The sequence below is a fragment of the Coccinella septempunctata genome, chromosome 5 (assembly GCF_907165205.1).
Source record: "Coccinella septempunctata chromosome 5, icCocSept1.1, whole genome shotgun sequence".
Taxonomy (NCBI): Eukaryota; Metazoa; Arthropoda; class Insecta; order Coleoptera; family Coccinellidae; genus Coccinella; species Coccinella septempunctata.
This window is the reverse complement of record NC_058193.1, coordinates 22,974,381-23,000,405: the sequence shown is the minus strand read 5'-3', so window position 1 is coordinate 23,000,405 and position 26,025 is coordinate 22,974,381. Positions and strand designations below refer to the sequence as shown.

Here is a 26,025-nt window from a genome sequence, read left to right as displayed (position 1 = left end):
AACTTTTTTCCGTAGAAAGTAATCGTCCATGAACACGATCCAAAGAATGATTGAATGATTCGGTTCTTATATCCTACGGTCGATTTATATATATGGCGTTGCGAAAGTAGCGAAGATGTTACTTAAAAGGAAGATCAGTTCTGTACTTCTACATGTTTTCTAGAATGTCTCGTCATATGACTGATGTGTTCGGCATCTCGAATCGATGTTTGAAGCTTGGATTTCTATTTGACAAAGATTTTTTCACGTGGTGAAAGAGGACGTTGACGGTGGCACCTCTTCACTTTATTTGGTAAATAATCGTTGTAGAGAAGGCCATTAAATGATCACAAATTCAGTGGGATTCTAGGTTCACTTGCTTTTCATATTAAATTTCAATACATAAGGGATTTAAATGAAAGAAACGATGAAAATTGACCACTAGCATCATATGATTTGACTGCATTAAAAAGTTGAATCAGAAAGTAGGAATAATCATACAAAATCGACTGCAAAATCAAGTGAAGAACATTGATAAGGTAAGGAAGGTGACACCAACATCGCTATGAACAATAACGCAATAGAAATTTATGCACTACTACTGATGAGATCTAATGAGATCGAAACCGGTTTATTACTTCTCTCTCTCTCCATGCTGGAATGTACTCTATGGTTGACTTTGGATTTAGATCTTCGCCAGTCCAGTTTCGCTTAAAGATATGTTATCGCTGGAATAGGACCATTAGACTTATTGAAATTATTTTCTGCTTATTCACATCGACAGCATGTGACACAAGAGACTGCTCTTCAAATTGAGTTTTTGGAAAACAGAAAGTTGACGGTCAAAATGAACAAATCATTTTTAACATCTTTCTCTCCCGAGCAAGGATCTCCACTTTCCACAACATTATACCAATTATGGTTATGACATCTACCTTATGACCAGAAAGAAAAAATACATATTACAGTTGGCGGAGGCGGACGACACAAATGTTGATTGTTCACGAGAAATCTGTAGAAACATACCTACAAGCACTTCAGGTTCTGATAAATGATATCCTCAAATGATTCTTTAAATGAAGATTAACACCTAACCCAACCAAATCACAGCCAATAATCTTTGATCACATAATTACTCATGGATCACCACATATAATCATTAATGGTACGACTCCCATCCCCGTCAATAAAATATTTCTGAGTCCAAATCGATAACAGGTACAATTTCAACAGTCACACAAGAATAGTTAAAAAAAGTTCGTATCAAGATCTAAATATTTTGCGAAGCTAACTTATAAGAAACAGGGTATCAATTAAGGAGTGACACTGAGATATATAAAACTTAAAACTAACATGTCGACCCTTAGTGGAATATGCCCATCCACTGTTTGCTAATTGCAAAGCCCCAACAATTAAAAAGTTGGAGGTATCAGAAACGACAGAACTAAGGACAATCACTAGAATGGGGCACCCTAACAATGTTTTGCATAATCCCCCAAACTACTTGATTTTCTCAGCAACAGGAATTGAGCCGATCAAGAAGAATCATTATTATTATACAAAGGAGAAGAGGGGATGTGAATACCTATGAGCCTCATTTAATAAAGTATATAACAAAATATGTAAAGTAAAAATGTAAAGCAAGTAAAGATCTATAGAAAAATAACTAAACAAAATGAGGAAAAGTCCAAATAAAAATCAACTAGAAGAAAAAACACATCCAGCAGGTTTGTTTGGCAGTGACTTCCAGAGATGAAAAATCATTAGGTTAAAAAATAAAAAATTTCATACTAGGTTGTTAGAGTTAGAATATGTGATTTATGAATATTATAATGATGAAAACATTTCAACTAGAAAACATCCAACAGAGACTCTTAAATAAATCGAGGAATGTTTCATGTTAATATACAAGGTGTAGCTGAGGCTTTTTTTAACACAAGGTAGAACTGGTCAAAATAAAGCTTTCACCAAAAATCACATATACAAAACTTTCAAAATGACAACGTTGAAAGAAAATTGAAAATGATTACTGAAATAGGATCCTTATACGACCCTAGATCATTTGTAATCTGAATTATTGCAAAGAAATGGGAAAAAACTTATCTCCTGATGTCTGACTCACCTCGGACTCAACCAAGTAGTGGTTTCGTTTTTTCTCAATGGGCATCACAATCTGCTTGTTCGAACACACCAACAATCGTCGTGAAAATGGGATAAAATAGAGTAACAATAATTGCACTTTGTCAACATAAACACTTTCAATGAATTTTCCACATTTTTTTCACCCTAAAATCCACGATACAACAATTCTTTCAAGTGACCTGATGCAACTGATAAGATAAACTTGGAAGGAATCATTCATTGTCCAGCCATATGTTTATGTTTTGTTTCGTTTTTCCGATGTCGTCGTCACCTTCCGCAGTCCCGTACTTGAAATTTGAGGAAATTTTGTCAAACTTCTAGGGGTTGTAGCTCAGCCATCTTGAATAGACAATTTTTGTTGAAATGACTTATTTCGTGACCTTACCTTCGAAAACATCCTGACATCTATTTGTAAAATCTATAGGCTGAAGGACAACAGGTCGATGGCCAATTGCTTGTATATATGTAGTATATTTGCAATAAACGACTGTTACTACTACTACTAGCTACCTACTACTTATTCACAAAAAACGTAGCCTCTAATAGCAAAGTGTTAAAGCAATTAGGTTCTTCAGCATTTTTTTTTTACGATTCAAAATGAAACGAAATAGTGGTACATTTCAATAAGGTCATGTCTTCTGAAAGCAGACATTTTTTATCGTTACTCTGACCAGAGTAGGATTGAAAGTAATAACAATCCCCATCTGGCTAGCAAACTTCCTAATGAATCTGCAATGTGATCGAAAAAGCAAAAATGGATCAAAACTTTCGGTCGTAATAATCTTTTATTATTGGATGAAAAGAAAGGATAAAACAACAACGAACTCCTAATCAAATTATGAATAACCTGTTTGCACACATTCTAGCGAGGATGAGTAGAGTCATAATAGTAAAAGTTGAAAACTTGGCCCGACTCCTATCTCTCTGCTATACGTTTCGCCCAGTCTCCTCTATCGATTCAATTTCTATGACCTGACATCTTAACACCATAATCACGGCTTTTGTTCTTCGTTCCCTCCAACGGAAGATGACAAAGTTGAGGGGAAACGAAAAATTTCCGCATTAAATCGAATGAGATGGTGCGTTTGTATTTTTTATGGAATTAGGAATACTGTGTGAATGTGCTGGTTTCTTGGATTCTCATGAAATACGATACAATGAAGCAATAACTATTCCAATTCGAAGATCTTATTCCAATTGAACGGAAAAATTCATATACAGGGTAGAGATGAAGTAGGGATCCTAATAAATATCTTTAAAACGAAAAAAAGTATTTTTGAAAATCTGCAGGCATGCAAGTATGTATTACGAAAAACCAATCTGCTGACATATTGTTTGTTGCTACTATTCTTCTGGGTTCACCGCATATCCACTCAAATATTTATTATCTTAATGAGACACATATTCTATATTTTGCAGATTGTTTGCTATTTCGAATTGTTACAAACTAAGTTGAGTGGAGGTAAATAAAAATTAGCGAAGAGATATCTTTAGAGTTCCTTGCAGAACGTCGACTTCTACTATGGTTCAGAGCGCCAAATTTGTTGTAGTAACAAACCCTCAGAAGATGTTATTCTTAACTCTTCGCGAAATGCTTGAAATTGACTGATTCGTGGGAAATATCTGTGGGAATATTCACTAAATATTGTTTATGCAGAGACTACTAGAACGAGAGAAGATATGATGATGAAACCAAACATGAATTCATGCAGATGCATACCGCAGAATGTGCTTTTATCAATCTTCCCTACCTATGAACAGAGTATACAGTGTGTAGGTACATAAAGTATGAAATAAATTCATTTTCTCGCAGTGGGATTTAAAAAAAAAATGTTGGTAGACGTCGATCTACTTTTTAATGGCCGGTTTCATAATCAAACCTAAAGTCGCTTTAATTTTAAAGCTTCCTTTAACCCTACTAAAAATGACAGTAAAGGAAGCTTTAAGCTTAAAGTGACTTTAAATTTGATTATGAAACTGGACGTAAGAGGGGCACATTTTAGGCATATTATTTTGCCTCTAGCTTCACCCCCTGAGTGGTGGTGAGTACCACCCCTAGTTTTTGTATTGGGAAGGGGGGGTCGAGTGCTACCTCATTTTGAAGCTTTCTCTCTCCAGATTATAGCCCTAGAGTTTGAAGTTGCTAGTGTTATCTTTGTTAACATTCAACATGACAGCTCGTCAAAATTCCTAATTTTATTAGTATTCTCAAGCTGTCATATTAACAGAAAATGAAAAATATTGTTTATGAAACAAAACCTGAAACAATTGCAGACTTAAAAACTAGAATTAGAATCGAATGTGTTAATATCAGTTGCCAAACTATAAGTAAGGTCTAACAGGAATTTGTCGATCGTTTGGGATACTATCAGGCACAAGAAGGGTTTCAGTTTGAATATTCAATGAAGTAAAGTAAGAACCTGTTTATTATTTAAGTTATAACCCTAGAGTTCGAAATTGCTACTGTAATTTCTGTTAATATGACAGCTTGAGAAAACTAATAAAATTAGGAATTTTGAGAAACTGTCATGTTAACAAAGATTACACTAGCAACTTCAAACTCTAGGGCTATAATCTGGAGCGAGAGACCTTTAAAGTGAGGTATCACTCGACCCCCGTTTTCCCATTACAAAAACCAGGGGTGGCACTCATCCCCACTCAGAAGGTGAAGCTAGAGGCAAGGTAATATGACTAAAATGTGTCTCTCTTTAAAAGTAGATCGACATGTTCTAGCATTGTTTTTTAATCCCAGTGAGAGAATATCAATTTATTCCATACTTTATGTACATGCAGGGTGGGCAAAATTGGTGATACCTGAACTACAACTTTTTAACCCAACGAGATAGAGAAAAATGAATGTACCATTCATGTCGTCTTTTTTCGAGAAACTAATGATGACATCAACTGCATTCCTCTATCTTCTTTTGTTTTTGAGTTATAGGCAAAAATTTAAATTTGGGCGATTTCAACTTTGGTCATTATCTCCGATTCTCTTTGTGCTAATAAGTTGAAATGAAGACACAACGCAGGCGATGGCATTATTAGTTTCTCGAAAAAAGACGACCGTAATGTGCCATGCATTTTCTCGTTGGGTTGAAAAAGTTGTAATTCAGGGATCGCCAATTTTGCCCACCCTGTACACACTGAAGAACTGTGTATCTAGTCTATTCCCTAGAAGTTATTTCAGTGGGTCACACGTTGTATTTGAATTAATTTCGAGTAAGTATTCAGTTTGTTTACTGAAGATAGGCAAAAGCACAGAAGGTGATTTCTTGTCTGATTTCGTGAAGAAATATACCCAGCGAGCACAAACCCATACAGCACATGTATATCCATTGAATGTCCATTGGACGTACAAAATGGACATGACGGACATCCATTGTACGTCCAGTTATGTACAATGTTTGGTCCAGAAAACGTCCGACCCTCACTGGATTTAACATTCTATGGATGTACAGACAGGATGTACATTGGACGTACATACAGGATGTACATTGGACGTATAAACAGGATGTACATTGGACGTATATACAGGATGTACATTGGACGTACATACAGGATATACATTGGACGTACATACAAGATATACAATGGACGTACATACAGGATGTACATTGGACGTACATACAGGATGTACAATGGACGAACATACAGGTACGTCCATTGTACATCCGAACCTCACTGGATTTAACATCCTATGGACATACCTGTATGTTCGTCCATTGTACATCCTGTATGTACGTCCATAGGATGTTGAATCCAGTGAGGTTCGGACATTTTCTGGACCATTCATTGTACATAAGTGGACGTTATTTGGGAGTCTCAAATGCCCATTTTATTAGGGTTAGCATTTTTTAAGTTTGATTCGAAAAGGGTATTTTAAAATCCCACCTATCAATACATATATTTATTGATAATTATAAGGAAATTGGGATTATTGAAAAATGAAATGCCTGGAAATGTTCCACATCTTTAGGTGAAAAATTAAAATAAAATAAATAACAAGTATAATTTGAACATTGGACTACTGTCCCTAAGCAAAAAAAAACTAAACTATAAAAAACTGAATATCAAAGAAGCAGATATATAGGTATATATACACTGAACAGGAAACACTTATGATATATTTTCTATCGTTGGCTCCTCGAACCCATTTAGAAATAGCCTCTTCTATCTCCTTCCTGTCCCCTTTACTGGAGTGTATGGCCGTTTCTGTAAATTTATTTCATTGAAATTTTGCTGTTGTCATATCATAGTACATCACCATACTATAATTATAATAGAATGGTGATAATATCTATTGAAAATTGAATTTCTGGATGTTTTCTCGTAATTCCGTTTCATATTCTTATATTGTTGTCCCCCTACCAAATAATTCATGGTTGTGAAAAGACAAAAATATATTTTTTACGATAGTATGAATATAATTAAAACTAATGAAATCATCAAATTAACATGAAACAGAGATGAACATTCGTGGTTCGTATAAGCATTCAACATTCAATTCCTTCAACATTTCTACCCATTAGATTATATTTTTCCCTCAAGAATAAAAACTTTGACTCACCTCGTTTCTATCAAATATATGCACCACACACTGGAACTAGAACTAGACACTATACCTCAAATGTAGTTCAACAAGCTAAAGCCAAAATATTCACTTTACAAAATATGTCGAGTCCACTTCAAAATCCACTGATTACAGATTAATGAGTTTCTCTTAGATATTCTGTTCTGATTCAATATTTCGCTGTGTGTTACTGAAATGAAACTCAAAAAATAAATGTTTCGGTCTTTGGGACGAAAGTTCCAGAGTAAAAAAGGAATAATTATGAGAGGGCGGAACATCTGGGTTTCAACACAGTCAGTATGTACCTACTCTCAATAAGAGCCGAGACCGACATGGCAGCAATACAAGGGTATATCCTTGCATACACATTCCTGTTATTTCCAACATCACTTATTTAAAGTACAATGGACATCCATAAAACGTCCATTTTTGAAAGTAGAGTTAATGTCCAGAAATGTACATCCTACGAATGTTGTGAAATGAATAATTATAGATACTAGAAAATGATACATCCAGTTGTTGTACAGAAAAGTACAATTTCTGGAAGTACATATTTATATCCAGATCCGAACATCCAAAAGATGTACATTCATGGATAATTCACGTTGATCCAAAATTGTACGTTGAATGGACGTACACTAACGTACCAATTTCTGATAGTACAATTAAGATCCAGATTTGTATATCCAGGGATGTCCAATAAGGGACGTATATGGATGTATGTCCAACATCCCTTATTTAAAGTACAATGGACATCCATAAAACGTCCATTTTTGAACGTACAGTAAATGTCAAGAAATGTACATCCTACGAATGTTGAGAAATGTATAATTATAGATACTAGAAAATGATACATCCAGTTGTCGTACAGAAAAGTACAATTTCTGGAAGTACATATTTATATCCAGAACCGAACATCCAAAAGATGTACATTCATGGATAATTCACGTTGATCCAAAATTGTACGTTGAATGGACGTACACTAACGTACAATTTCTGATAGTACAATTAAGATCCAGATTTGTATATCCAGAGGATGTCCAATAAGGGACATATATGGATGTTTGTCCAACATCCCTTATCTAAAGTACAATGGACATCCATAAAACGTCCATTTATGAACGTACAGTAAATGTCCAGAAATGTACATCCATTGGACTTCCATATAAGGTCCATGGACGTTTGTACTTCATTTGGATATAAAATGGACGTCCATTGGACGACATGTGCTGTATGGGAACATCCCTGGGATATTTCGAAAATGTTGGCATGTGGATGTTTCTTTGAAACGTAATATGCACTTCCCAAAGAGGTCTCCAAAGGCTATTGGAAATCTTTATTTGTTCTGATCTGTGCCATCTGTGGCATTTCTTCGTCTACCTACTGAGAGGTACTGTCGAGTTGAAAATAATGTAAACGTGTGGATATCTTCTCTTGATGTCGCATAGTTTGCCTTGGGAGGTTTATTCCGAATAAACAATATACCTTCATTTTGCCGCCATTTCCACTTTCTTCGTAGTTTGGACTGTGGACTGATCGGAGTTGAAAGTTGATTGGTGATTTGTATAATATTAACTACTTCTGTGTTGGTTTTGATTGTGAATTTAGGATCGATCTCTTCATTGTAACCAAATACAATTAATAAGTAAGTATTACATGAATTGAATGTATAGTATAATGTCCAGAAACATACATATAACCTCAAAAGAATCCACGCTGCGTGGTTAATATTATTTGTGTATTTGGGACTAGGTATATTTGGGACATTGTATTTTGGTTGGAATAATCGAATGGTATATGGAAGGTTATTATTATTATTCAAGAAATAACTTTATAAAGTTTAAAGCCATATCATCGAGGATTTCAACATATTTCGATAATCTATCTCTGCCGTTGATAATTCCCAGAATATTTTGTAAGATTACTCTTCCGACGATGATAATAATCATTCATCACTTGTGAATCACAAAATAATTCAAATTGTCTCAGAAAAGTTCTTGTTTTTGAAAATTCCTTTAAATTGTTCCATCTTTAAATACCAGTACAAATAATTGAATAAATAAAATCGTTTCGCAAATCAACCTGTTCAGGAGCTATATACAACTCAAATCTTCCAGATCCTTTCATGCAGCTATTTTCTCTGTTATTTTAATTGGAAAAAATCATCTTAACCTTCATATATTTTGTGAATTAATTGTTTGAATTGTTTTTATTTTGTAGATGTGATCCATAAAAAATTCCAAATCACTAGGAAAGTATTCGAACTCTATGCCAAAGATTGGTTTAGGTATATTAGGCATAGGAGGAGGGACGATAAAATGAAGGGAAAATAATTTTTTTTTCATTTTCCCTTTCGGTACATCTAATATTATAATCAGTTTGTTTTCTATTATTTCTGTTTTTTTTTATGTTAAATGTGATATTTCTTTTGGGTTATTTATGTTTGTTTTATTGAATGTGATATATTTTTTTGTTTATTCTCCCTTTCTGTAGTATAATATTTATCAATTGTTTTTTGTTGTTCAATTTTTTATGTGAAATGTGATTTCTTTTCCTTTTGTACCTTTTGGAGTATCATTAAAATATTTTTATTCTTATATAGTATTCTGTATTTCATTTAAAAACTTTGTAGTTCATTTAAAATAGAAAGTGGTATCCTGAAACATTCAAATGAAAGAAAAAAGGCCTCTTAAAAGAATTTCACATAAAGTCTTACAAACAGCGATTTCGTGTGCGCGAAGCGCTTTAGAAGTGTTCTATTGTGTACATGAAAAGGCTATCAAAAAAACTTCTGAGTAGTTCTTTTTGTGACATCCCAGGGACATCCATATAATAGCCGCCTGCGGCGGACATTGGCTGTTCTATAAAAGTTCTATTCATGTATAAACAGAACATCGCAGTGGATGTTCAATGTCTCGAAATCTCTTACTTTTAACATCTCTGAGATGTTTTTGTGCTCGCTGGGATGTGTTTAATTATGCACACCTCTTTTGACATATATGTTGTCTCAAATATGGATATTTTTCTCACGTATTCGTTGACAAAATTGAAAGAACTAGAGATATTTCGTTAGAATTTTAATATTCTTCGAAAAATTATGTGATGTTACCACTAATATCTCCCTTCTGATAGGAATGACTCTTTCAACTTTCAACCAATGTCCTAACGAAATACACATTAATATGTTTTCGGACAAGGAATAATGACCTCCTGTATTTGAGTTTTTTGTCGCTTCGACAAACTACCTCTCACTGTAATTATCTTCCTGGGAAATTTTCAAATTTTTCGAACAAATTAAATGAGTCCCCCATAGGGATAAGATTAACGTTTCCTTGATTGTCAATGAAGAACGGAGACTGATTGATTCAGCTCCTTAAAAATGCACGCGCCATAGGCATATCGCGTAAGGTATGCATGTGGACCTGTCGTGAAAGAAGAAAGTATTTCCTCCAGAAACGAAGAAAGAAGAGAGAATGACCCTCGGGCTAACTTTGAACCACTTGGATGGTGAGAAATTACAGGTAAGTAGACCAGCTCGATGCTGCAGTGTCTACTCTCTCGAAAATCTGTCTGAATTAATTTATTTTTATGATTAATTCTTCGAGGTATCGCATCGATTTATTCCTATAAATCTTTCTTTATGGTTTATGGGATATGAATTGAGGTGCTTGATGATGTCGGTTTCTGTTTTACAGATGGTAAGAATAGCTGTTTTTTCGATGTTGGGTCTTACGCGTATTGATTTTCAAGTTCGTAATTAAAAAATTTCAAATTCATAACCAGAGTGATCACCCATCCAGAAACTGAATTAGCCAACCACTGCTTCGCTCTACGAAAAAACAATTATTTGAGAGTCATCATCACTCTGCAGCGATTATTTTTTTTTTAGTTTTTTATATAACAATCTCCACTAAATTGTACAAAAGATTTCGTATCGGGACTTCAGAGTTTCAATTCAATTAATTGGGTTCAGAAAAAATTTAAGATTGTTATAACTCAAAACTCATCATGCATTTTCCAATGAATTCAAGCAATAGATGCTTCCGAGCCTATCTCTTCTTTCTTAGGAGAACGAACAGAAATTTTGTTCGGTGGGGCCGCTAATTAGATTTTTTATGAAAAAATCAGACATTGCATTTCATAACTAAAGCAACTAAATCATGACATGTGAATATGTCATACTCACTGCTATTTTTGGTTGTATATCTGCTATTATACGTGCAGAAAAAACTGGCCATTATTTTATATCTCTCAAAGGGAGATAATCAGATTGCGTTTTCGAATATTTTAAATTTAAAAATGACCTTATTTCAGATCGTCCTTGTTTCTTCATTTTCTGTACCATAGCTAAAATCTAGTTTTAGGTGAACATTATTTTGTTTGAAACTCCACTGATGAGAATTCGTTTTTTTAAAAATTTTTAAATTTCAACAAACATTCGACTTGGCTAGAAATTTGAATAGTTTCTTCGAATTTTTTTATACCGATCCTCGAGGTTTCCTGTAAGGTAACCTCAAAACGGAATGCTCATAGGGTACCTTCACACTTACACTCTATTCTGCACGATTGGTGCAGCATCGCCATTGGAAATTCTCAAATCTGAAAACAAAATTCAAGGGATTCTCACTTTTCTCTGAAAGAGCAACTCTTCTAGTAATAGAACCTCGAAATTTTATCGACCTCAACCGTTCGGTTAAGTGAAATTTTAAATTTTTGAGAAATACCATTCCATGGCAACGTTGATTACAGAACCGGAAATCCCAATCATATCGACGAATATAACAGGAGATTTCGAAGGTTATATTTCCACACCCATATCTCCCAGAGGAAAATCATCGCAGATCTGAATGCGATACATATTTTGAAAGAGCAACTCTGCTTCTTGTAATGAATCCCGGAATTTCATATTTCATAAACCTCAGTGCAATCCTTCGGTCCTGACGAAGCTCTAACTAAAATTTTCAATTTTTGAAAAATGCCATTTCAGAGTTGGGAATCTAAACGAAGAGAGATAAGCTCACGAAATGACTTAGATTCAGCATTTTCGAAAACCTATATTCGCTTACCAAACTTTCAGATATCTAACACTGTTCGCCGGAAAATTGAAGGACTCTACTAGTAAAAAACTCGAAATTTCATAGCCCTCGGTGCAACCGTTTGGTCTTGACCCCATCTTTTTCGGAAATTTGACAGATTTTCAAATGAAGGTGATACATATTCTAAAAGAGCAACTCCTTCTAGTCATCTAGTTCTAGTTCTTGTGCTCCAGGAATTAGTTTTATCAAATGGTTGTAGAAGTTCTCTTGAAAATCATTGCTCTATTTTTGAAAGGTTTTTTTTTTCATTCCGGTCTATTATTATGCAGATACAAAACACATATGCAGTTTTTCTTAGTATATTTGAGAATTGATAAATTCATTTCAATATCGAATGAATAAATTTAGAAGGCTGCTATGCTGCCTTCGCATCACTTTAATCAAAATAACATCAGAAAAGTTTATAATTCTCTACTAGACATCTACATTATTTATTAGTGATTAACATGATAACTATTACAAATCCACATAATAATTTAACACATAAACAGAAAAACAGGTAAAATTAAGAAGTAGAATTTGGCGTCAGCAGTAAAGTTAACTCGGGATCTCAACTTCATAACCAACTAGGACACCAGGAGCCTTTTAGGCTTCAATTAATCGAAAACGCACTTGGGCAGGTTTATCCAACGTTATTCGCACAAATCTGCTACAAATATCAATGAACAATGACATAAGACCCTACGACTTGTAGTCGGTAGTTCGCTGGACCTTCTCTTATGGAACCATGTGGTAGACATTAGGAATGGCTGCTGTAGAGAGGCTCGGATTTTCTTCAGGGCTCGCAAATATTTTTTGTTCTCCAACTTGTAAAAATGTATCTGTCGGATCGGCGCGCAGTGACCCATCTTTCACTGTTTTATAAATCCTTCTATGACAAATCTTCTTAAAAGCTGACCTCTATTAAGCCACAGCTTAAGAAACCTGTCAGAAGAACTGAACGGACAGCTGAATCCCACCGGCATAGTCAAGCTTCGGACGCTCTGTTACCGGACACTAGCTCAGAGAGCCAAGACTCCTCCAAGTGCCACATTGATTTCCTCTTTCTACAGTCCGCCGATCCACTTTACTCCTCGTATGTTCATTTGCTCACAAAACGCCAGTCAGTTCCAAATATGCAAAAGCTTCTCAGATCTGATTTGGCTTTCAGTTAGCGAACGATAACGATAATAATAAGGATAATTTCAGATGCATACCACCCGACGATATGAATATCGACAAGTGTTACGATCTGAATTGAGCTAGCCAATTTGCCATCGTCAAGGCCCCAAATGGAGTACGCTCCACCGAAGAGTGGAGCCTTGACGATGGCAAATTGGCTAGCTCAATTCAGATCGTAACACTTGTCGATATTCATATCGTCGGGTGGTATGCATCTGAATTTATCCTTATTATTTTATTCATTGCCGTTTAGGCGTTATCACTCTTCATTATTGATAACGATAATATTAGTGTTCTGTGGATAACGAAATCCCAATCTCAACGAGATCAGTATGTGTGTGGCTTGAACATAATAAAACCAAAACCTTTTTTGTTGAAGTTTCTTTATTATTTTATTTCTGAGTATACTAAAATAACATAGAGACTGACCATACTTGAAAAGGAAGGGATGAATGTCACAATATGTACAAAATGAGATCGATTTTTTGTAGGCCTATTAATAGAATTCTTTCAGCTTTTAAAGTCAACCCTTTAAAATAAAAAATTTATTATGGTTGCTACATACCAAATTCATCTGATAGAAGAATAGTAAAAATAGGCCATTCGGAATTACTGTGAACTACAGAGTTACAGTTATTTTTCAAATTGAAACAGAATTATCTAGAATAGGTTGTCCAACTTAATCTATAATAAATACAAAACGTCAAAATCACCTTTAATGCACTTTTATATTGAATGTGATTAGTCTAAATGATTTGAATACATGTAAATTTTTTTTCAGTTTTATAGAGGTGAAGGACAAATTACGAGAATCTATAAGAAATGAAAGGTAAAACTTCAGTTTTAATTCAAATATTTACATTCAAATTGTTAGGTGAATTTGAATTCACTAATTTGCAAACGTCACTAAGTTATTGGTCTCACATTATCTGCAAAGAAATGACACTCAGTTGAGGTTATATAAGTCATTCACTTTCGAAGGCATACCATTTTCTACGAAATGTTCAATATATACAGAACAATTTACATTTTTTTTCCTTTTTTAACGACATATTTGGAGATACATCGACCGATCTACTGTAACAACGCAAAAGCCAAGTAGAAATTTTTATCAATGTTTAATTTACAAGCCTTTCATATTAATCAATAAAATGTGGTTATCACGATGTTACAGACGAATCTTAAAAACAATATTTACATCAAATCATTGAAATACCACAAAACCGGAAAGTGAACTTCAGATTGACATGAACACTTTGGATTCAAATCAAGTCCGTACTAGACTCATTGCACACTTAATTAATTCACACAGAATACGCTATGTATCTGACTACGATTTGGCAACCCTGTCATTGGAATTCACTAAAAAAAAATGTTCGCAATAGAAGAGCTGCACTTTTTGCAGGTATGTAGTTCAATGTTTCCAGTCTTCTTGAAAGTCTTAAATTAAGGATAAATATCAGGTTACAGCGCAGACAAGCTGATCAAAAGATTCTACAGACAAAATTTTGTTTTAAAAATACTAAATAATTCATACTCAGTTATCCAATTGTTCATTTGAAATAAGATATATTTCATTACTAATATGAATAATTATGGGCCTAAATCTTGTATGAATCGATAAGAAATTTTTGAATACAAGAACCCAAAAAAGGCTGATATAGTAATGTACAGATAAATTGATTATCAGCCAATTATTTTTACCCGTGAAACCAGTGTTCCTTTATTTATGTACATTTTACTGAAATTGTTTTCGAACTTCAATCATGATATTGATTTTTTCTCATTTTTGATTTTTTTGTTTGATTTTCATAAAAATATAAAAATTAATCTATCTATATCAAAATTAGTAGAGAGTTTAAACATTAAGATATATCAACGCAATTTTAATGTAAACCTCTAGTTTTTGATCAACTTGACTATAATAAACTGCCAGTCTGAAATAACTTAAATATACTAAGGAGCTACATAAATCAAGGCAGTGATTAAATCTGTACACTGTTTTCTAACCAACAGATCTACAGTTTAAATTGTCAGATTGGTACTATTATAGAATCACACTTTGAGCTACTAAAATTTACACGACAAATACACATATAATTAATAGTTGCAGCGCGATTGTCCATTAAGTTTTGCATTGCATGGAATCCCTGATAAAATATTTGGTGTAATGTTTCGACTTCCTGTTCTATCTAGTTTGATGAGCAATCCCCATCCTATTACGTTTCAATGATGTTCGATTAGAGGAATAGAAGAAAATGGAGTAATATACAAGAAATTTTGTTATCTACTAGGCCTCCAACGTCAATTTTTTGCATCCCACTGATGAGGGGAAGGCGGGAGCTCTGATGGGTGGGCGACAGTAGAACTGAAAATTAATATGTAATGAGAAACATTGCTATGCAACAGACAGACCATATAATCAGTAGGAAACAGACATACCTATCTGTTGACTAGCATGATCTCATTTAAAAATTAATATATAATTGAGACAAACAAAACCGTTTACAAGTTTTCACAATTTCTGAAAATATTAGGCCAGTCAACAGAAATTGTAACTCATTTGCACTGAACATGCAAGAAGTGTGTGACAGAAATCTATAGAAGAATGTAATGCTTTCATTTTGAGGTGGCAAGATGAGATGCAGATGCATGCAAAACCTTCCTAAGAAAAGGTTTTCTAATAAGCACTTTTCATGCTTTGTGCCATATCAAATAATTTTTGAATTCAATTAATGTGAAAAGTTTTGGAACCCACCAAAAATTATACCTTCATGAAAATAACTCAAAGGTCAAGTAATTTTCTCAGTCGACATAAATGAAATTTTTCGATTCGTATGCCATAAGACCAGCTACTGATTGTAAAGGAAAAAAATCATTCAATTACTGGGTGTTTTATGCAAAATGTAGAAGTTGTGGCTTTCTCGGAATTCTCTTTTCGCTTGAACTTTAAGAAAAAAATAGAAAAGTGACTACTGGAACGATTTGAAATTTGGTTGAATTTGATAAATTCAATCGAAGCATTGATTTAAAAATTATTGAAAAAATTCATTTCAAAGAAGATATTTTTTCGGTTATTCAACACCTTATTAGAGAACCTTTTATTATTTGATCAAAGTTTAATCTAAATGAGTTGCTAAAAAATCACTGACCTAAAAATAAATGCGCTCAAGCGGCACAGAGAAAGATGACGGGTGATAACAAAATTTCTAGCGTCTTCTTGAAAGGTGCACAGCCTTTTCCCTTCCTGTGTAACAACCATCATCTTACTTGGGCTTTTTATTTACATATTTTGCACAATTCACATACCCATGAAATAACCACAATGCCAAAATATGAACATGTTGAATTTCTTGAGTATGAGTTGGATAGGAAAAATGTATATATGTACACAGAAAATAAAAAAAAATTAACTCCATGCATCATCAACATAAACCTCATAGCCATAAAACAAGGTTAGAATGGAATCTCATATGGATGAATTTTATCACGAAATCTATGAGGTTATTGCAGCCAAAAAATTGATTACTCATACACAAAATATGATTAGACAAACTACAAATAGAAATTTTTCGCGCACGCGCCAGCATGGAAATCGAAATTAGTGTTTTATCGGATTAATCTACTGAACAAAACTAAAAAATTCTCTTTGCACTTTGGTGTACGTTATTTTATAATAAAAAAGTCATTCAATGACAATTTTACTAAAAAATAAAGTATGATTTATTCAGAAGTAAATCGAATTATTTTTAATTTTCAAAATTTATTATATCCTCTAACATAACTTCAGAACATACACTAAAAATGATGATGCAACTTAAAATTAAAAGAACAAAAATAGTAGAACCCAAAATTATTTCTCTAGAAATTCAACTGTGTGAAAATCAGACGTCACTTATTGTTTAGTATAGAACGGATACATAACATGACAACACAAAGTATAGTCAGATTGTGGGAAACCTCATATTTTATTGGGTTATTTTCTTTATTCCCTTGAAGCAGCAAAGTTAGGTGATTGTTATTTTCCTTGAAAGCAATTAATCGTTATACCTTCACGATGAAAATCTACAATGAGATATGGCGTCGACTGAGAAAGGATAAAAATGATGATGATTAAAACATAAACAAAATAATATATGAACAAAACAACGTACACCAAAAGAGTAAAGTGATCGGTGGTCACCTATGCAATGGCGCTGCGCTGGTCTGAGACGTTGGCGGCCGTCTTACCTTGCGAAACTCTTGAAGGCCGCAGATTGTGGGTTTATACACAGAGGGACTCGACTAGTGTTATTCAACTGCTCTGCTATAAACTTGTGCATTTCCTCTGAAACAAAACAATTTTTTTTGAGATTCTCACTATTCACCAATATTACACAGACTATTAACAGATCCAAAAGTTTCACGAAATATCTCTATCATTAACGAAATCATCTCAGAAGGCATGAATGTTTGATCCATCAACAGCATTTCTAGTAAACAAACTGTATAAATTTCGATTTTTCGGGTTGAAAACTGAGGAATCAAAAAGTGCAATTGAATCAATGGTTTGTTTTATTTAGATTAAAGTAGGAATACCAGAACCAACTGTCTTGATCACAATATTGGAGACAATAAAATTCATACACAATGAGAACAGGCTCAATAAGACAACTTTGTAATGCCGACGTTTCGTTAGATATTCTAACTATATCACTAACGTACTCAATAAGGATCCTAAGAAATCTTTCATAAATTTCTAATGATAATAATCCTCATCTCACCTTTTACTTGCTGCACAGAAGTAAGTTTCTTCTCCCAAGTGTCATCAAAAGGCTGAGGTGCTGTAGTCTCGAATTCGCTTGTGTACTGTCTCATTCCACTTGCTGTGGTGTAGCAACACTTACACATACAGGAATGGTACCTTAACCTACCTTCATCAAGGTAGGGATGAGCTAAGGCGTCTACCACCGATATACGTTTTTCCTGAAAGAGAGAAGAAAGAGGTTAAAGTACAAATCATTAACGGCCGGTTCCATAATCAAACCTAAAGTCGCTTTAATTTTAAAGCTCCTTTAACCCTACTAAAAATGACAGTAAACGAAGCTTTACGCTCAAAGTAACGTTAAATTCGATTATGAAACTGGACTTAAATAAGAGAATTAATTGACGTACTCAACCTCTATTATTTTTCATTCTCGAAAAAAAAGAGGACGTGTTTTAGATATACTCACAGGATCAAAGACGAGCATTTGACACAACAAATGAACTACTTCATGAGTTGCTTGTGTAGATAGCGAATACAAGGCGGAAAGTGCAGGTGGTTTTGGGGCTTTGCTGAGCATGTGAGTTTTAGCACCTTCACAAGCAGACTTCATGTCTTCTAAACTGGGTGTACCCAAGAGTTCTGTGATGAGTTCCAGCTGTTGAACTGGATTCTGAGCCTGAAAGCATAAATGAAAATGGAATTGCGGAGTCGATCAAAAAAGTAAACTGAGCCCAGCTAAAAGTAGCTTCCAATATATTCATAGTTATTCGAAAAATAAGATTGATGCGATGGACATTTTATGCACAAGCGAGACAAGAAGGATAGATATTGCTCCCAAGAGCATATCAATCTTTATGATATACATACTGTCAAGAAACAACCGAAAACTTATTTAAAAAGTCCGCTTAAGGAGATTAAAATCCTTGGCCACTCTACTAATACTAAAAAACCTGAATTTTCTGCAAAAAATCAATCGCGTGAAGGTATTTGAGGACATGTTAACAAAAACAATTGATTAAGGGATCTTCAGTAGTCATTTAAAATTACTAATGATGCGGCCGAAAATGGTTATAAACGATTGGGCACTCACTGAAAAAGACTTCATGTTCACAATTATTCTGTACGCAATATTCATATAAAGTGCCTCAAAACGAATGTTCTTCTTTTTTGAATCTTCTTTTTTGAATAAAGGCACTATTATTATTATTATTATTATTATAATGTCCGAGTCTGAAACTTGATGAAATCAGGATTATCTATTTATTCTGGGGCATTTTTTATGTAGTAGTGACAATAAAATGATCTTGTAGGATCTTAAGAACACCTAATGATAATCTCTGGAATGAACTGAATTTCGCAAGTACCTAATGTCAATACTGGTAATGTCATTATTAATGACCATATAAGGATCGCTTCAAATTTATTCCTGAAACGCACTGTAACTGGTAGGTAATGCTGCACAAGTTTTTCATGTAAACAAGTTAACAAGCTTTCTAATGGCACCTTCCAACTAAGTCAAATCCGAAAGAAGCATGTCGAAGTCGATCAAAAGTTACGGTAATATTGGCAGTTTTTTCCATTATCGCGGTGTTGTGCTATTGGAATTCTTGCCAGGACAGAAACAGAATATATAGAGCAAGCAAATAAAAAGAACAAGGTAGATTCTCGAACCTACATACAAATAGCAATGCAAAGGTGGTGAATTCACAGAGCGAATTGAACGGAAAGAAAAGGGGGTCCGATCTCAAACGAGCCACGGGTGTTACGGATTCGTTCGTCAGCCAGAATCAATGTTCACACTTAACGGGCAATGAGGTCGTAACTCAGCAGGGTTTGAACAAACCACAGGACAACAGCGGTTCATCTCCGAGTGCTTTCTGATCCCTCCGGGTTTCCACACCAGCAGAGATTCGTTCCAAGAGTAGAGGTGAACACTGGCAAGTAAGGAAAAAAAGGAAAAGCAGTTCACCCCTGAGTGCTTTCTGCTCCTCCCGGGTTTTTACACCAGCAGATAATCGTACTAACAGTAGGGGAAAAAACAACGAATGTTTACTGTTCCGGACGATGTCGGAATCCTGAATTGAAATTAAAAGTATGCGAATTGAAAATCAAAACGAAAATTTTTTTCGAAAATGAGGGTGCATTTTTGTAAAAATGAAACTTCATTACCTGAAATAGTATCCTTCTACCTAGAAGCTCCCCAAAGATACAGCCAACGCTCCAAACGTCCACGGCAGCCGTGTAATGCTTTGCTCCCATCAAGATTTCTGGCGCTCTGTAATACTGTGTGACAACTTCTTGCGTCATGTTTTTATTCCTATCTGGCTCCTCCACCCTAGCCAAACCGAAATCACAGATCTAGAAAGAAATACGCTGTTTAAAATCATTTCGAAATACAATATAAAATCTGAACTGGAATAATGAACCAACAGGAAACACGTAAAAAAAGTCTGAATTTGTGTAATCATTGCCTTTGTGAAATATTAAACACAATATTTCTGAGAACAATGGAAAATACAGAGGGGGGGTTTGAAAACGAAATAGTTAAGTTAAGGAGCGATATTAATTTATTTTGAAGAAATGTTTGGAAACGTCAATTTTTGATTCAAGGGGGACAACCGTATCGCTCCACCTTTAGTTGTTATAATCATAACTTCTAAATTTTGAGTATGAAAGAAATAGTAGGTATGTATTAACTCTTTTGGAAGGCCTTCGCAACTTGAGTACTGCATATTTAATTTTTTGTAATGTTGAAAGCGATCTTAAAAAATTTGTCCCTCTTGAATCAAAAACTGACGGAGTATTTCCATTGAAAAAATTAATTCCGTCTGTTAAGTTGTATATTTCATTTTCAAAAGCTCACCCTGTATTTTGGAAGAAGTTACTCCGGAAAATTATTTATAAAACCTCTCTTTGGGAGCATAATTACTGTGAATAGGGGCTACTGAGATCATTCTGAATATGAGGTTTTTTAACAAAGATATAGGGTATTTTCTCAATTTTAGTCATCTCCTTATAGCCTAATAATTTTTCAAATATCCTGGTGGACTATCCCTATGCTGCCTAATTGATTGATTGATATATTAAGATTAAAGAGAATCCCAATGATGGCCGATGAATGAAGGGAATATTGACCATTAAATGGTCAATTAAACAAAACAACGAAAACCTACAATATTTTTCTTTACTTTTCCTTCATTATAAAGTATTCTTTACAAGTTTTCAAATGATTAATCAGAAGACGAGAATTTCTTGTTTTGCTACAGCGGTTGATATAGGGATGTCCTCGGGGATGTCATTATTTCTTCATTTTTTTCAAATGGAAATGTCCCACTTTCATGTATTCACTAGAACGTAAATGAACCACTTGCGAAGTTTTGAATACTCTTTCATATTATAATGAAAAATGAATAGTGCATAAATTTTTACTCTGTAGAAAAAGACAAAGCTATGAAGCAGCCAATACTTGTCTCTTTACTGTGGATTCAGATGTTAGTGTGGAAAAATCGAAATTCTAGAAAGGGACAACTACTGGCCGCATGTTCGGTTGTCTCTTTCTTTGTCACATTCTTCCTCCATATTTACTCTAGAGCTGAATAGGGACTGCTCAATCCATAATATATGCAAATAAATGCTAGTAAGTAGTATTCCAGTGAAATACCCTGTATTATTCTACTGACTTATCATCAATATGAAGGCTCATGAGAGTTTTCAATAATTGTAGGTATGTTGAGTGTTTCAGTTAATCATTAAGAAATTATATAACAAAAACAAATTGAATAGCTTACCTTAAGAACACAATTACTGTTGACCAGTAGATTACCAGGTTTGATGTCCCTGTGTAATATTTTAGCTGAATGCAAATACTTTAAACCTATAACAGAAATTCAATATCAACATAGGCTTAGATAATCACATTAATCAATGGCGACATGCTTTATAAGTAAGAATATTAAACTGATTAAGGAAAGCAGAAAGCATCCACACGCTCAAGTTTTTCATGAACACTGTTTATAGCTATAATTTCCTGTGTAATCAAGGAAATATTTTAATATTGATGAACTTATATCATATGGAGTTTATGGGCGGTACTCACCTCTGAGAATCTGGTAAAGAAATACTTTTATGTGGTCTGGTGATAAAGGCTGATGTGATACTATAATTTTATGTAAGTCGCTTTGCAGTAGTTCGGTTATCACATATCTAAGGGATCATTAAGGAAATTTTTTCTCAAGTACATTTATGGAAATAATTATATCACATAAAAAATGGAAATGTTGAGTTCATTTGTATTGAAAAAAATCGATGCATTGTGACTACATGTATGTTTTCCATGTAAAAGTACATATTGGGTTTGCATAATAAAGAATCCACAGAATATGTTTCATTCAACTTCAAATTTCTGTTTATGAAAAATTTTTCCTTATGCAATAGTTAACGAGGTTTGGAATTTGGTTTCGTTTTTCATTTCAACACAAGCATTCACCTAAGTACAATTTGTATGCGGCCAATTAATTATTGCTAAATTTCAATTATTAAATTGATTAGGTAGATACGAATCATGAAGTCTGAGAGTACACATTTACAGGATGTAATTCCGTATATTAACGTCATTTAACAAGTAGAATAAAGTAACAAACACATTTTTCGAAACAGGGCAGGAAAAATAGATTGTCGATATAGTCACATTTTTGGTTGGGGTAATTTTTGTTATTCACAATGGGTCATTACCTACGTATTTAGCAAATTCTTCGCATTTTCTACATTTATCAGGTGCTATAGTTTGTCTAATAATGTTGAGAATTGGGTGACGTTATTTTTGAATTTTGTTCTGGTGCAATGGAGTTATGTAGTACCCATGTTTTCAAATTTTGAATTGCAATAGGAAATTTTGAATATCTGGAAGGCTTTGGAAATAATAACGATTTGGTGAAATTCGAAGCGTTTCATTCAAAAAATCCCAACCTGTCTATAAATCTGAATTATTCTTTCCTGCTTGTACAAGAACTTATTAAACCCAGATCACTTCAACAACATTCCCGGCTTTAATCGGTAGATATAGCAGAATGTGGTTTATTTTTATCTTGGTGGCATATTATGTTGGCCTTGCGGCTTCCACCGACTCCATTAAAATTGCAGGTTACGAAACGCAACAAAGAAAAACCACCGAAGAGGATTTCAGGAGAGTATCGCTCAATAAGGAGACCAGTGACGTATTCGATTAATATTGTGCTAGTAAAGGAGGAATTCACTTATCACATTTCGTACTTGCTTCGAACGCTTAAGGTTTATCTTTTTATGATGAATCAGGATGTTGCAGGAAATGTATGGGAATAATTACGAGTATATGATTTGGTAAGCGGGTGATACATTTCAGAGGCGGCCAGCTAATGACATGGGCAACATCTGTCGTCGTGTAGAAATTGTGGAGGAATTTTATTTCCGTTCATTTTTCCGAATGTTTCTTAAACATGCTTCAATTGTTAAGCTGGCCATTCACTGGATTATAAAGACGACATTGAGAGTCATTGGCTCCGCTTCAAATCATCTCTTTCAAATACAGCCAAAGAAATACAGGGCACAGAACGCTCCCGAAAATCCCAAGACTGGTTCGCCGACAACGAAACTCATATCGCACCCCTTTTAGAATTAACACACAAAGCAATGAAAACAGAAATTAACAAGCCTGGCGATATTGCAGCCCAAAGCAGGTCCGTCAAGAGATAAGAAAAATCAAGGATAGCAGGTGGAGAGAAAAAGCTAGGGAAATACAAGCTTACGCCGATAACCATGACTACAGGCGTTTTTTCGAAGCTATTACTGTTTATGGCCCAAGCAGAAAAGCTAACTTCCCAATAAGAGATGCTCATGGAATTATCCTATCTGATGATAGAAAAATAGATGGAAGGAGCATTACTCTCAGGTGTTGAATCAAAAAAACGACTAGGATTTATCCATTTTAGACCGGCTCCCCGCGTATAGTCCGATGACATCGCTTGATAACGAAATCTCAATATCGGAAATCATAAGTGCGATAAAAAATATGAAAAATAATAAGTCAGCAGGTCTAGACGGCCTTCCAGCGGAGATTTTCAAGGCCCTGGATGAAGGCATTCTCAAAAGTCTGCTAACACCGCAAGATCTGGGAAAAAGGAGATGTGCCACAAGACTTCAGAGACGCTTTAGTTATCAACATCTATAAGAACAAAGGCGATACGTCAAATTGCAACAATTACAGGGGCATATCGTTGCTTAGTGTGGCCGGTAAAATTATCTCGAAGATTATGGTTAATCGTCTGATTCCACTCTTAGAAAAGCTATTACCTGAATTCCAGTGCCGCTTTCGACCCAAACGAGGTACGGTGGACCTAATTTTTACACTGCGACAGCTGCAAAAGAAGGCCCGTGGACAACAATCAAGGATCTATACAGCCTACATCGATTTAAGTAAGGCCTTCGACTCGGTGAATCGGAGAAATGGAAAATCATGGGACGCCTTGGAGTACCCGAAAAATTCTTAGCAGTGTGTAAAAGCCCCCCATACCAACAACCCGCTATAATACAGCATAATGGCTCTACAAGCGACCATTTCTTAACCAACTCTGGAATAAAACAAGGCTGCGTGTTAGCGCCTTTACTGTTCAATATTTTCCGGAATAATGTTGCTCTCATAACCTAGCACATAGCACAAAGTTGCTCGCCTCAGACTATCGTCAATATGAATAATAACCTGCCTACTTGACCGAACTAGAATTCGCTCAGCAGAAAATAGATTTTCTTTACTGATTATTACCGGAGAGTAAAAATGGAGGAATCCTTCGTAGAATAAAGAGATTATGTTCCCAACTCATCCGAGAGATATACTTACGAGACTGGAATGAGTGCGAGTAAGTAAACTGATACTTAACGCATAAGTTATAGTTTGGGGAGCCGAAGAGGGAAATTCGGGATTTACTCGAGCGTGTCAGATTAATATAAGGGGACATACCTTGGACCCTGTAGAGTACCTCTACCAAAAATTAGACCTGTATATTGGGGGCATAGTCTAGGACAGTCTGTCAGAATAGTAAAAAAAAACGCTCAATGTACTTACATACTCGGGCGTGTCAGATTAAGATATATGTGGTTAAATACATGTTGAAAAGTATATATTCTCTTAATCTGACAATTTAAGCGGGTCGAAAATGTGTGGGTGGGCGCCAAAGTTTTTTTTTTACCATTTTCAACTCTTCCGTACGGTCAGTCCCACCGCGCAAACTGTCAGATAAGCATGAATTCATTATCAGAGACACGTAGAGCATATACAGTATCTTAGTCTGGCACGCTCGAGTATGTACACCTGACGATTTTTTTTACATCTTTGAGACCCTGCAGACGCTTTCCCCACAGCTGAAAGTGCATACATCATAGAATTTTTTTTTCTTTCTACCATCTAATCTTCAAAATCCACTAGGCTCCACGACGCTCGAGTAAATCCCGATTTAGCATCGTCGGCTCCCCAACTATTAGGAACATTTATTTTTCTACGATCTTTCTTTCTCTATCTCACTCATTTCAGTTTCGCAATTAGCACTTGTCGTTTCTGCCAATAGTCAGGGAAAAATTCCTGAAATGAGTGAGAAAACTCAGGTAAAAACGAACGGGAGTGGAAAAAATTATGTTTCGTCTCGTTACAACTTTTTGCGAAATATTACAAAATATCGAAACGAAAAAAAACTAGAAAGAAATCATTTCAAAATCATTCAGATCTGTAACCAAGTTCGCGCATTCGTATTCATGGAATAAACCCAAGCATTAACTCCTTCATAAAACAGGTGAAAAAGACGATTGATTTCTTGACGATGGTAACCCCTCCGAAACGGCAGACGTGACGCCACTGCGAAAGCTCTCCGCAGCGAATCTCAAAGCTCTACATGTTTAGCCGCAATGGCATCCGATTTTTGTTGTGGCAAACTTGATAGCGTGATTTGTTTCTCTACCTGAGAGAGTAGTTCAGGTGTCGGGACCCTGATGGGGTTTCGTACAAAGGCCCGACGGCCTTGGACAAAGAACCCAGCAAAGAGGTATCCAGAAGACGTTGACCAACTCTACTAGTTTTACCTCCTTCCTGCTGCTGCTGCCGATGCGCTTCTCTGGTCGCACTGCCCGTGGAGTTCGAGTTTCTGTACAGAGAGCATGTTGCACGCACAAGTGGTCCTGATAATGACTTTAAGGGCATACTCTGTATAGGCTACGTACCTATTGTGCGGGGTGGGGTCGATAACCTCGCAATATTTCTGTAACGACTTGTTTGAGTTCGTTTGAATGCTGAATGTCGAAGCGCGATTGAT

General features: G+C 35.0%; 1 protein-coding gene across 3 annotated transcripts in view; it reads right to left on the bottom strand.

The window, feature by feature from the left end:
* Nucleotides 1–13,771: 13,771 nt before the first annotated feature.
* The window catches only part of LOC123313162 (serine/threonine-protein kinase NLK), a 127,204-nt gene continuing 114,950 nt past the window's right edge, over nucleotides 13,772–26,025 (bottom strand). Inside the window, exons 4-10 of one of the 3 annotated variants that reach the window (XM_044897904.1) lie at nucleotides 21,792–21,898; nucleotides 21,484–21,569; nucleotides 19,865–20,053; nucleotides 18,162–18,371; nucleotides 17,712–17,913; nucleotides 17,132–17,275; nucleotides 13,772–15,316 (exon numbers count right to left, since the gene is read on the bottom strand). In XM_044897904.1, the coding sequence (XP_044753839.1) occupies nucleotides 17,175–17,275; nucleotides 17,712–17,913; nucleotides 18,162–18,371; nucleotides 19,865–20,053; nucleotides 21,484–21,569; nucleotides 21,792–21,898 (895 nt within the window). In that variant the 3' untranslated portion in view covers nucleotides 13,772–15,316; nucleotides 17,132–17,174. Of the gene's footprint in view, nucleotides 15,317–17,102; nucleotides 17,276–17,711; nucleotides 17,914–18,161; nucleotides 18,372–19,864; nucleotides 20,054–21,483; nucleotides 21,570–21,791; nucleotides 21,899–26,025 lie in introns of all 3 variants that reach the window. The other 2 variants (XM_044897903.1, XR_006537726.1) reach the window with 2 other exon arrangements.